General features: G+C 37.6%; 1 protein-coding gene across 50 annotated transcripts in view; it reads right to left on the reverse strand.

Moving 5' to 3' along the window:
• Positions 1-12892, reverse strand: part of rims1 (regulating synaptic membrane exocytosis 1) — a 333818-nt gene that overhangs the window by 12548 nt on the left and 308378 nt on the right. For all 50 annotated transcript variants that reach the window (XM_062981928.1, XM_062981722.1, XM_062981731.1 and 47 more), the window contains one exon: positions 927-1068. In XM_062981928.1, the coding sequence (XP_062837998.1) occupies positions 927-1068 (142 nt within the window). The remainder of the gene's footprint in view (positions 1-926; positions 1069-12892) is intronic.

The raw sequence follows: 12892 nt of genomic DNA on the forward strand, positions 1-12892 counted from the left end.
TATTGGTTATAGCTGAAAAGGGTTGGCAGTCAAACATGGGTCCTGGACTGGAGGATTGGGCACCATGGGAAGAATAACTGGGAGTACAGGAATGGCATACTAAAGCCTGTACTGACAGCGAGCAATGGGGGGCATAGTGCAGGTTCCTATTCAGGACCGTACCAGTATACCTACATTAACACCCCCCCCCCCCCCGAGTGACACTCTGAGACCTCCTGAAAGATGGGAGAACACAGCATACCAGATCCAGGGCCCATGCCACCGTCCTCAAGTGTGACAAAAACAATTAACAAATTGCACATAATACACAAGGGTTGAAAGGAGGGGAAAGCTAAAAGGCCAGGAGGCGCTACATGCTGGCTAATATAGACAGCTAGAGTGGAGGAGTTTCCCTTTGGCCCGCCTCCCCTGGAATCAATCAGAGTGAGCTTTGCTGTGTATTGGACATGCGCAGGATGGTGCTGGAGAGGAGTGCTCAATGCCAAAACCTCCCTGTCCAGTAAATCAGGCAGGGTTTATAGCAATGGCTGGAGGCTTCCATGTCAGTGAGATGGTGAATTGGATCTGGAATCTAAGCTGAGCTTTAAAGGAGCTGTCTTAAATTCCTAATTTTTTTTTGGAGTGGGATCAAGCTCCTTGGATAGTTTAATAAAGTTTGGGCAAAAAACAATGGCCCATCAACATGAAAACCACCAGCGACCATTGCAAAAGCACTGTTGCTACTGCATTCCTCAAAAACTTCGCATATTCCTGTATCTTTAGGGTTGAATCGCCTCCCAATGCAGCAAAGTGAACAGGATCACCTGAAGGAAAGATGATCGGCTATTGACCTCTTGATATCCTCTGTTAGAGATGCAGCCAGCAGCACAAATCTCTCATTTGTCTAAAGGTCAAAATGCCCTTGAATGCATGAAAGGCCAACTTACTTTCCCTCTGAGCTGTAACTGTTGATACTTCCATCATTGGATTCCCGACTTGGCTGCCGGACCATACGGCTTCTCATTTCTGCAGCCATCCCAGTTTCTGTGCTTCTTTGTATCGTGCTTTTTAGCTTCTTGCTGCCCGTCTCTACAAGACAACAGAAAGAGAAGCAAAGGTAACAACAACCAACAGAAACAACAGCAACAAAGTATTAATACAGAATTTAAATTTTAAAGCCTGAATATACATATATTTTGCTCCAATTCTATACCCACTTACTTGGCAGATAGTTCCATCAATTGCACTAGGACTGGGTTTTAAGTAGATATGCATAAGACTGTTCCATTACTATCCTGAAGTTGTGGTTGATGATTCAGTTCTTCCATTAATTCATCTACTTTTCTGAAAAAAGCATGCATGCTAAATGCATTGTTTTGATGTGCCATTTTTTCATTTTGGGAAAAAAATAATGCATTTTTCCTGTTTTTTATCTTGCTGTGCTACTCATTTCCTCTGTTACATATTTCCACTTGCTGTGTTAATTTCTTTTTTACTAGAGGAAAACAAATTCAACTGCATAACTCAGTCTTTTTCCACACTTGAACTGTTTCTTGTATTCTTTGCAGATATGCTGTAGATGTCAGGATAGATATGCATTGAGATTTTTTATATTTTTGCATACATGTATCATTGATGACAGAGGGTAATCCTTCATGCACTAAAATTAAGTGGCAAACTGCTCTCGCTCTCTCACTCTTTCTTAGTGCTAGACTGTATACTTTCCAACTGTCTCTATTGCCATTGCCCCTTTTCAATCATTTCTTAAAGTCCCAGTTTCTCTTTTGCCCCCCAGTTTCCATCTGTGTCCTCAGCTTTTTCTTCAATACTGCAAATTCTGAGTTCAAAGTGCAAATATGGTTTGTACTCAGTTGACTCAACAACGAGGAGAGAAGGGGATGGAGTCTTGCTGTCTTCTAGCTTTCTTCCTCATTGATCATTCTAGTCATCTTGACTGTGCTCTGATGTTGCTTGACTAAATGCTTGTTTTCATCTCTGAAATGCTGTAGGGACTGCCAATTCAATTAGAACAGGACTTTTTAGATTGTGTCCCAATGAATCTTGAAACCTCTCTCGGGTATACTGGAGAATCGTATCTAAGGAGTTCAGAATAGTCTCTGAAAAAGCTGTGTGTGACGTATACTTCTCTATTTTTGTGGGGCAATGGTGAGGCTCAACAGGCCTAGTTGGAGGCCTACATCAAATGATATTTTTGCCTTGTACTCCAACATCCTTCGCAACAATAGTTACCATGGTTGACAATCAGAGGTTCTCTTTAGCAGAGATTGAGCTGAATACAGTTATCTGGTGGCAGAGAGCCTGAAGTCCTCTGGCCTAGGTGAGTTTCATGTACTTCTTTTAAAAAATATTCATACTATCTCTTCAGCGGTAAGGCATGAGTTTTCTAGTTCCTGCCCAAAAGGTGGTTTAGAGAAGAAATTTCAACTTCTGCTAGCCATTATTCCATTGGAGAAGATTAACCAGAGACTGGTTACAAGTTGGCAAAATAGGAAATAATAATTCAGAATTATGCATCCATATGATAGAGTAGCTACTGGACCACTATCTGATCCTGAACAAACAGCTCCCAAATCTCTATTCAGAGGACTCCATCTTCCATGCAACAGAGCACAGCAGAAAAAATTAGCCTTGCAGCAAACTATCTGAAAATAAACCACTTTAGTGGCTGTGGTGCAGAGTTTGGAAGTAAAAGGTTCCATGTAATATAATGTTGCCTTCAGGGCAAATTGGGCATAACAAAATTACATTTCAAAAGTAACGCATACCATGGGAATGATATGACTTGATTTCTTTGAGGCAAGTAACATTCTAGTTAATTTGCAAGGTTACTTTAGAAGGGTCCTCTGGAGGGAATGGTTCATATCTTGCACCATTCAATTATCACTTGCAAGACTTCCTTTCTCCCTTTTTAAAAAAAAGGTAGCAAAAAGCAGTGGATAACAAGATGATGGGAAAAAATAGTGCAACAAATTACTCGGTTCAAATTGAACACACAGGATAAAGTGAAATACAATAAAACCCCAGCAGAAGAACATTGCCCCTGCCACCCATTCTTGAGGGATGGGGATGTGATGGAATCATATCATTTTACATTATTTTTACACCCATCCTGTGGGGTAGGTTGGACTGAGAAATAAGGCAGAAACCTCAAACCATGCAGACTCAAACCCATCAATGCACTGCACGGGCTTTCTTATAGGCACCTATGGGTGAACAATAAGCACAATTGCACCACTGCATAATATTAGTGCTCCGTTGGCATGAACATTAAATATCATGCTATGTCTACATTTCTGTTGATAGCTATGGCTAAATGTGGTAGAAGGGGTCATGGGTTGACGATTTCCTTGTAAATGGTGTTGGTTTCCTGGATACCAATCAGGGGTTGACGAAGGCCAAGAGTACCTAAACAGAACAGTTAAACACCTGAACAGCTTTTAACATTCTCTTGCTTAGAATTCTAGCAAATATAAAAATTAAACATCCATGCATTTAAAATGTATTCTATGGGTGAAGGCATGATGATGGTGACAATGATTATGATGATAATGAAGAAGAAATAAATTATTTCCCACAGTTCAATTTGATGACAGATATGCGCCAGGTATTTCAATAAAACATTTGATAAAAATATCTCCCCATCTGAGCATGTCATTTAGCAACGAAGACACATTCCTACCTATCCACTGAATTAAGGTTCACTCTGGTGATTTGTGTTTTGTAAACTTTAGTGTGTGATAGTTATCTGTAAACTAACAAATCTAGGCATATACAGTAGCCAGCTATATTGATTGCCAAATAATTTCCACCACTTCTGACTGGATATTACTCTATCTGCTGCAATTTACTGCTAAAATCATGATATTGTGTTTACATTACTATTATAAAATGACCTTGAAAGTAAAAATCTGAAAGCAAGCCACAGGGCCAACTTCAGTGCATCTTCTTGTCTACATGACTTTTTTACTTTACTATTTCTATTTACCAATATAACTAAGCTAAAAATGAGAGGTCTAAAAGAAACAAGTATCAGAACTGCCACTTTCAGACATTTAATTGGAAAAACCCAGTGTAGCACAGTACACAAACGATGTATGTAGAATGCAAGAGTTAACTGAGATTGCAACTAAATCAGTACCAACTTCTGATTACGCCTATATTTTACTCACAGATCCCATGACACCACAGTATTATGTAAATGTATAGCTTACCTTTCTGCCAAAATGGCACTCATCATGACATGAGCATATTTAAACCAAGTTAACACTTTCACTTTACCACAAATGATTAATCACCAACCATTTCTGGTATATGAGTAATGAAAGAAAACCATCTGATTTTATTTTTATGTATAATGCATACACATATGGAGCCTAGTAGTCAGAGTTAGGAAAGAAGGGGTTCGATTTGTCTTCGATTGAGACAGGATTCTGAACAACGCAAGGATGGTCTGGTGAAAAAGAATACCGTTGTAGTCAAGTATTGTTAAAATCCAACTGACTGTGATAATCAAATCTCAACAGTACTGAATGTGATAAAGGAACTTTATTGCTTTTCCATGCGTAGCCACAGGTCTGCAACTTTAACACTATACTGACACCATGCTCCCAAGTTTTGAAACACAGTTCTGGGTTATTTGCACATGTATGCACAGCTATGTGCAGACAGACAGAAAGAGTACAATGTCGAATATTGTACTATCCAACATCTATCCAACTGATACTTTATGTCTTTCCAATTATTGCTAGTTCACATTATCCAAAAATAAGACTGAGATATTCTCATGTCAATTGGATCACTGAATAAACTGAAGAACTGTGAAATGCTTAGAGGTGATTTTGCAAGTTTAATCCTCTGAAATGTTACCTACAGAAGCTGGGATCACAAAATGGAAGATCTCTATAGTCCTTACAAGTAGAAGGAGGAGGTCAGGAAGAAGATAGAAGAGGGGGCTACCAGTAGCTTTTCTTTTAGAAAGACTTGGAGACCTGACTAGGTAGCGGAGAACATCATTGGTCAGCTTTTCCTGTCAGTTCCCCTTATTTCTTCTGTAGGACTTTTGCCCCTCCCCCCCCTTCTTCCACTCTTCCTGTCTTGTTCAATTAAGTTGAGATTGATTTATCTGCTCCATAACCCTGATTCCTCCTTTGAAGAAAATGCTCTTCAAAACACAAGCTGGACTTTGGGAAATGATGAAAGAGAGAGAAAAACCCTCTTTATATTAAATACTTTTTGTTGCTCCCCAGCTGCATCAAAGGTGACTAAAGCAACTGTAATGGCAAAATAGCTTTCAAATGCTCAGATGAACCTACAAAGTGAAGATAAAAGTTGCAGCAAGCAAAGCAAAGCACATTAACTTCCTGAATTGGAGGAAATCAAGTGAGAGAGTGTGTTCTTCAGTGATATTGAGGGTTTAAAAACAAACAAACAAACAAAAAAACCTTATAGTAAAGTCATGTTCACCAGTGCTGGTGTTCAAGGTTAAGTGGGAAAAGGAAAATATAGTTAGGTATGCAAAGTAAGTGAAGTTAGTGAGTTATATTACAATTTCCCATGCGACACCCCCCTGCTGTATCCCTTGAAATGCAGCAGATGGTAACACAAAATTTCATTACAAATCAGTACGACTCCACTCATTTCAAAACACTACCATACATTTATAATACTACACATTGGCATGTAGGACATAAAGATATTACTAACAAAAATAATGGCCATTATTAACACAAGTGTGTCACCAGTAAAGAAAAAGAGCCTGCAATGCAGATTCTTTGACTAAAATAACTGAGCAGATGAACTAGATCTTGAATTGCGCATAGTCACCGAATATTGTGAATAATAGATTCTATAATGTCTATGTACATTTTTTCAAACTCACATCAAGCCTGGTTATAACATTGCTATAAAACTAATCATTTGGGACTGAAAGTGTGGAAAAATCAAGAAAGACATGCCAGTCTTAAATAGTATGAAGTGCAAACAGAAATGTAAAAAAGACTTTACACACTGGCAACCTAATCCTACAGTCTCACCAAAAGAGGTGGACAGTATATGACTCATTATTGTTCTCCAACTTTGAGCAACCCCAGCCTGTCCAGTCATCAAGAATGATGGGAATTGTAACTGAATTGAAGTTTTCTCATGAGCAACAGTAGCTGGAATAGAAGGACAAAAACTCTTCCATTTTCTCAAAATACTTGTAGAAAGGAAAAATGCAGTTTCTATCACCATCTCCCAAAGACCCTCCTGCTTTTAAAAAAAGAAAAACCTGGTAAAATCTCTCTGCTTGTAGAAGCCTACAGGGCAAGTGGGACAGCTGAAAAACAAGAATTTTGCTCTCCTAAGACCAGACAATGATCTCTCTTAAATGTAGACTGAGATGATTAAAATGATGATCTGATGGTACACTCTCAAGATGTTGCAAAACAGGTGTGTGTGTGTGTGTGTGCATGTACTGTATGTATATATTTGTAGGGATCTGTTTTTTCTCTCACAGGAAAGGAGAGCTAATAGTGAGCAATTTTAATCCAAGCATGCTATGTGCATTGTAATGGTCATCTAGCAATAAATTGTTATGAAGCCATTTGCTATAAAATGTCCCAGTGTAGGTTGATATTATGATGTTATACAGTACAAGATTTTTTTTTCAGAGATAGCAACTAGCAAGCTACTGACATGTTTTATATTCTCCTTTACAGTACAATTTAAAGACACCTTATGCCATGCTTCCTTCCACCTTCTATATTTTATAAGTTTATCTTTCAGGATATGCATTAAGGTAGCGTTATGCTCACTACAATGTACTACTGTAAGTGATCTCTAGCTCAAAGATTAAACTGTAATGTTATGGTACAGAAAACATATTTCGGTTCTTTAAAAGAGCTGCATACGATTAGAAGAATGACTGCAAACAAACTGCTTTGTACATTTTTGTGCCTCTCCTCAAACATGCCTAAGAATCACAGCATCAAGGAAAATACTAACACTGTTGTGGGAGAACACCTAAGAATTCCTAGACATTTATTACTGTAAAAAATGGCTTTTCAAGAATATTTACTCAAGTTTTACATATATATAAACATACATGTCAAATAACTCTGTTTACATGTAGCAAGCTATCCAAAATTAGTTTTATCAGTAATCAGAGTATGCAATGTAGTTCTTACTTTGATCTGTTTTAGTTTCAATGCTATACAATACCATAATTGTAATTTCTTTAAAACTCCTGACTGAATTGAGTTTATTTTTCATGCCTTTGACATCAGATCAATGCATCATACAATTCCTATTTACACTTACAGGATGCTAACAAAGTATTGCCAGATCACTCTAATTAACAGAGGTAACACCTGAGACAAAATGTAGGTCTGTAACTCTAACACTGTCAATTTTCTTCTCATACACGATTCAACAACAACAACAACAACAACATTTTATTATGGTCCATGACATTTCAGTAAATTTACAATTTTAAGCCACCATAATGATAATAATAATGAAAAATGCAGTATCTAAGAAAGCCCACTTTGGAGGCTTTTAAGCAGAGGCTGTATGGCCATCTGACAGGGGTGCTTTGAATGTGATTCCCTGCTTCTTGGCAGAGGGTTGGACTGGATGGCCCATGAGGTCTCTTTCAACTCTATTATACTATGATTCTATGATTCTAATATCAAAAAACACCTGGACGTCTCCTGGGCAAAATCCTTGCAGATGGCCAATTCTCTCACATTGAGCGACTTGCAGTTTCTCAAGCCACTCCTGACATGAAAAAAAATCTGTATAATTTTGAAAGAGTCCTAGGAAAGCAGCGGAGATAAACTACAAGGGAGTTCAACATGCTATTTCCAAATATTGATTCTCATTCCCAAATAGTTCAGGGAAAGCTCTGTGAACATTAAGAAGTTTTAAAACTTGTACATGGTTCTTATACCTATTGACTTCCTATTGTTGATGACAATTATTCTTTGTGAATATGAGTTTTAATTATTTCTACTTGCTACTGCTAGTATTTATGATCTTCTGTATGCTGAAACATAAAACCTTTTTAGTCCATTGCATCTGCCCCACAGCAGTGAACAAGGTGCCCACAGGAAGTCCACAGTCAAGATTTTTTGAGACCTTGGACATCTGGTAGAAGAAATGGTGACCAAATTATTCCAAATAGGATTGAATTTACCATAAAGGTTCAGATTCAATGTCTAGAGATGCTGATCCGTCTTAGGAAATTTCTGTAGCATGCAGTGTCTTCCACAAATTTAGTCTTGGATATTAGTTGTCAGTAAAAGCTAGACTGTCTGCTATTATAGACTGGTAATATCCAGATTAATTTACTAATGAGGATTCCATGTGAGACTTCATCTGAATATACCAGGAATTTAAGCAGTTCCAGAATACTAGGTAGGATGCTAAGTAGTATCAATTTAGCAGAAGGGTAAAACCATTTTTCATTTAGGCAGTCTTTTAAAGAAAAAGATTTTAAAGATCAGGTTATGGGGTGGTGCTGTGGTTTTTTTGCTTTGATATGTTTTTATGGATTTTAACTGCTCCTAATGTAAGTTGCTTTGAGTATCCTTGTGGAGAGAAAAGGTGGAATATAAATAAACATAATAATAGTTGTAGGAAAGAAATATTAAAAGATTCTATTTTAGAAGACAAAGGGTTCCATTTGTAAGAGAAGTGAAATATAAAGTAAATCAATCAAACAAGCAATTTTTAAAAATATTGTCAGAAGCTAACATAATGCAAGAATTGGCTGTTTACAAATATGTTGCCCAGGGGACACTCGAATGTGTTACCATCCTGCTGGGAGGCTTCTCTCCTGACTCCGCATGGGAAGCTAGGGCTGACAGACAGGAGCTCACCCCATCTTGTGGATTCGAACCACCAACGTTAAGGTCAGTACAGGGGTTTAACCCATTGCACCACCACAGCCCCTTAACAAACAAATAATATCTGCCCAAGTGATCGGAACATATAACTCTTTTAGGTTTCTCCATTTTTTAGATTAGACAATGGATAGTGATAGACTTTGTAAAGCAGTGATGTTGCCTCCCTAAAATGCTCTCCCCTTGCAAACCCAATAGAAGAACCCTCAAGTTCAGACATTATTAGCCAAAGGAAATCCCAAGTTGTAATCACCGGTCGAAAGGTCAGCAAAGATTCAGCTAGAGATGTTCCACTTAGAAGTGTTCTACATAAAGTGGGAACCGTCATGGTAATGTTTAAGACATATGCCCATTCAGTTCTTCGATCCATAAAACAAAACTACAACAATTTGTTTATCACTGAAATAGCACAGACCACAGAGAACAGTAAAATGATAAAAGAAAGATGGCCTCACCAAAAAAATATGTACAGTCGAGTCTCACTTATCCAAGCTAAACAGGCTAGCAGAAGCTTGGATAAGCGAATATCTTGGATTATAAGGAGGGATTAAGGAAAAGCCTAATAAACATCAAATTAGGTTATGATTTTACAAATTAAGCACCAAAACTTCATGTTATACAACAAATTTGACAGAAAAAGTAGTTCAATACGCAGTAATGTTATGTTGTAATTACTGTATTTACAAATTTAGCACCAAAATATCATGATATATTGAAAACATTGACTACAAAAATGGCTTGGATTATCCAGAGGCTTGGATAAGTGAGGCTAGGATAAGTGAGACTCTACTGTATGTATAGAAACTTGACAATTATGGGATAAAGGAAATTGAACAGAAGTCTATTATATATTTCTCTTTTTTGTTGGTTTTTTTAAATTAAAAAATCTATATATTTTATATATACATTCTTCTCCTTTTTTCTTCTTCTCTCCTGTGAGGGGGTGGGTGTGTAGGGGGGGAGATGGGGGCTTTCTTGTTCTCTTTCTTTGCTTTCCTATTAGAATATGTTCTCACTCTTTCGCTGTACACTTTTAGAAAATTGCAATAAAAATCATTTTTTTAAAAAGAAAGAAAGATGGCCTCTCTATGTACATACATATATACACAACTCACATGGACCAAGCTCCGAACTGCTTGCACAATGGGACATTTTACAAGTGGTTTGACATTCTTGCAGTTCAAACAGGAGATATCAAAAGCTTGGCCATTTTCTATTCTTCCATACTAGAGCCAGAGGAGAGGCAAACGCCTAACACATATCTCCTGTAGGAGCCTGGTTCTATCAGGAGTAACCAACTTCTTTCATGCTTGGTTGTGTTGGGTACTTGAAACCAAAGCACTATAGGGTGGTAGCTTCAGAGGTCTACCTCTCATCTCTTTACCAAATACTTTTGTGATGGTAGTGAGACCAAGCAAAAACTTTCCCCAAAGATGTTAAAATTTGGATAGACTATCTGATGTAGAATAATCTCACAGGCGGTATGGATCCAATCAGTGCAGGTACATATAACCAGCACTTTGAATGTTGCCTCCAAAATGGACTGACACCAAATGAAATTGTAATTACAATAAAAACAAATAAGAACTATTGAATAGCTAACAATTTGCTGATCATTCATGACATCCAACATATGCAGTTTGTAGTAGCTACCACATCTGTCCCACATATTCCTCACATTAAACAGTGGCCCCTTCTACACTGCCATAAAAATCCAGATTATCTGCTTTGATCTGGATTATATGGCAGTGTAGACTCACATAATCCAGTTCAAAGTTGATAATTTGGATTATTTGATTTGATAATATGCTATTATATGGCAGTGTAGAAGGGGGCAGTGTCAATGAACGATTATTCTCTACCTCATCTTATTCACTTCTACTATTTAGAGCAGGGATTGGTTCACTTGATTCAGAAAGACCCCATGCTCAGTCCTGCTATACTGTACACACGGTCCCCCGATTTACAATAATCCGACTCATAGAAATCTACCCCTAGGAAGGGAAATTCACTCCTGAAAGAGTTATCATGGGGGAAAGGTGTATCTACTGAAGCCAATCTTTGTTTTCTCAGCAAACCAATTAAAAAAAATCTAATTCTTACACCGACAGAAGGCGAGATGAAATCTTGTGACCAGGGACACAGACGGCTAAAAACGAATGATTTTGTGTGTGTGTGTGTGTGTGTGTATGGCTGGAGTTAACATTTTAAAACGTTCCAACTTGCATACAAATTCAACTTAAGAGCAAACCTACAGAACCTATCTTGTCTGTAACTTGGGGGCTGTCTGTAATGATAAAAAATTAGTGCTAAAATGATATAAAAAAGATAAGGAGGATTTACTGGGCAGTGGATAGTCGTCCCGTTCCCCCCCTCCAACCACCACCACCACTGGTAGCAGTCAACTGAAAGCACAAAGGAGAGCAATTGTGTAGAATTTTTAAAGTGCCTCTCCGCATCCTCTTCCCGCACACCCAAAAGAATTGCATAATAATGTTAACCCTGGAGGGCTGCTGATGTTTCAGAAGTCCCAAATAGCTCTGGCTCTCATTAACCTCTTTAGACCAAGATGGATAGATCTGGAGCAGTTTTATAGTTGTTATACAACCATCTCAACTAAATGAAAAATAGCAAGGCAGGGGAACATACTCAAAGAATGAGCGAGGGAAAGAGAAAAAGAAATTGATTTGGACCAAGCTAAGCTCTTAAACAAACAAAGCAAAAGCAAAAATTTGACTCTACATTTCTTCAATTGTAAGAAGTAGGGCTTAGAAATGCTTAGCCTTAGTTGCAGTAAGTCCTTGTTCATCAACAAAACAAACATATAATTTCCCTCCCTGAAGCTGAAATTCTTTACCCACTTATTCAGAAGTAGGACCCATTAAAACTTCCCAGTAAGAATGAATATAATAGAACTATTTCTTTAAAAAACAACAACCTTTGTGCGATTTTGAGTTCAACTGTTAACCAAACAAGTCAACAAATTGTTATAAAACATAGATTTACTTTTATATCCATAAACATGCTGTGTAGTTCACAGGAAACACAATGTCTTTTAAAAAAACTTTTTTGAAATGGATGTTTCCTCATCTCTCTCCAATTGCCAGATAAAAAGAAAAAAAGTAAGTTTCAATGGGATAAGATCACAAGTTGTAATCATATTTCTAGTTTTGCTATGCTGAGAGAGCTTAGCTCAATTAAAAACACGAAAAGAAGAAATGCTATTAAAACTGATGATAAATATTTCAATTGTTTGTGTGTCTTGATCTCAACAGGAACCAGGTACATTTAATATTTAATATGAACCTTACCCAAGAATTGCATACTGCTTTTCCTGCCCTTATTGCCATGAAAAAGTTGTTTCATCAGTTTGCAAACAGCCAGCAAGCCAGATGTAAGAGACCTAAGATTTTAAAAACTTCTCCAGCTTTTGGGGACTCCAAGTCCCTTCCTTTAAGAAGGAACTAAGGGAGACTTTGATGAATGTACTTGGTTGCTGAAGCATGAGAAGTTGTTGAAGGAAAATGTAAGACAAAATCATATTGGTTACAGGGCGAATGGATCAATGGCAAGAAGCCAGGAATGGGAATCGTGTGTCCCACCAACCATTGTTGAACTGTATGTCATATCCTAGCCAACAGTTGCGACCCAACGACATTGGGAATGGGGCACACAATCTCACATCCCTAGAACTGATTTCTAGTGCCAATTGAATAAATGCCCCACCTTCTTCTGATTTATGGAATAAAATACCGGTTTCTTTTGCTCCCTCTCTAATTATGGACAAGAAAATGTGGGACTACGAGAAGGTTTTTTTTTTTCCTTTTGCAGTTTTTAAAAAAAATGTATACAGCATCTCTGAATGTTGGGAGCAGCAACAAATAAACTTTTGCATAAGAAAACAATTTTGAGTTTGCAATCACTGGAGAAAAAAACTTTTTATTCATATGCAGGGGCAAAAAAAATGGCAACTGGCTGTTTTGAGAGTGTGTCAGTTTTATTTATAC

Source organism: Anolis carolinensis, chromosome 1 (assembly GCF_035594765.1).
Source record: "Anolis carolinensis isolate JA03-04 chromosome 1, rAnoCar3.1.pri, whole genome shotgun sequence".
NCBI classification, from domain to species: Eukaryota; Metazoa; Chordata; class Lepidosauria; order Squamata; family Dactyloidae; genus Anolis; species Anolis carolinensis.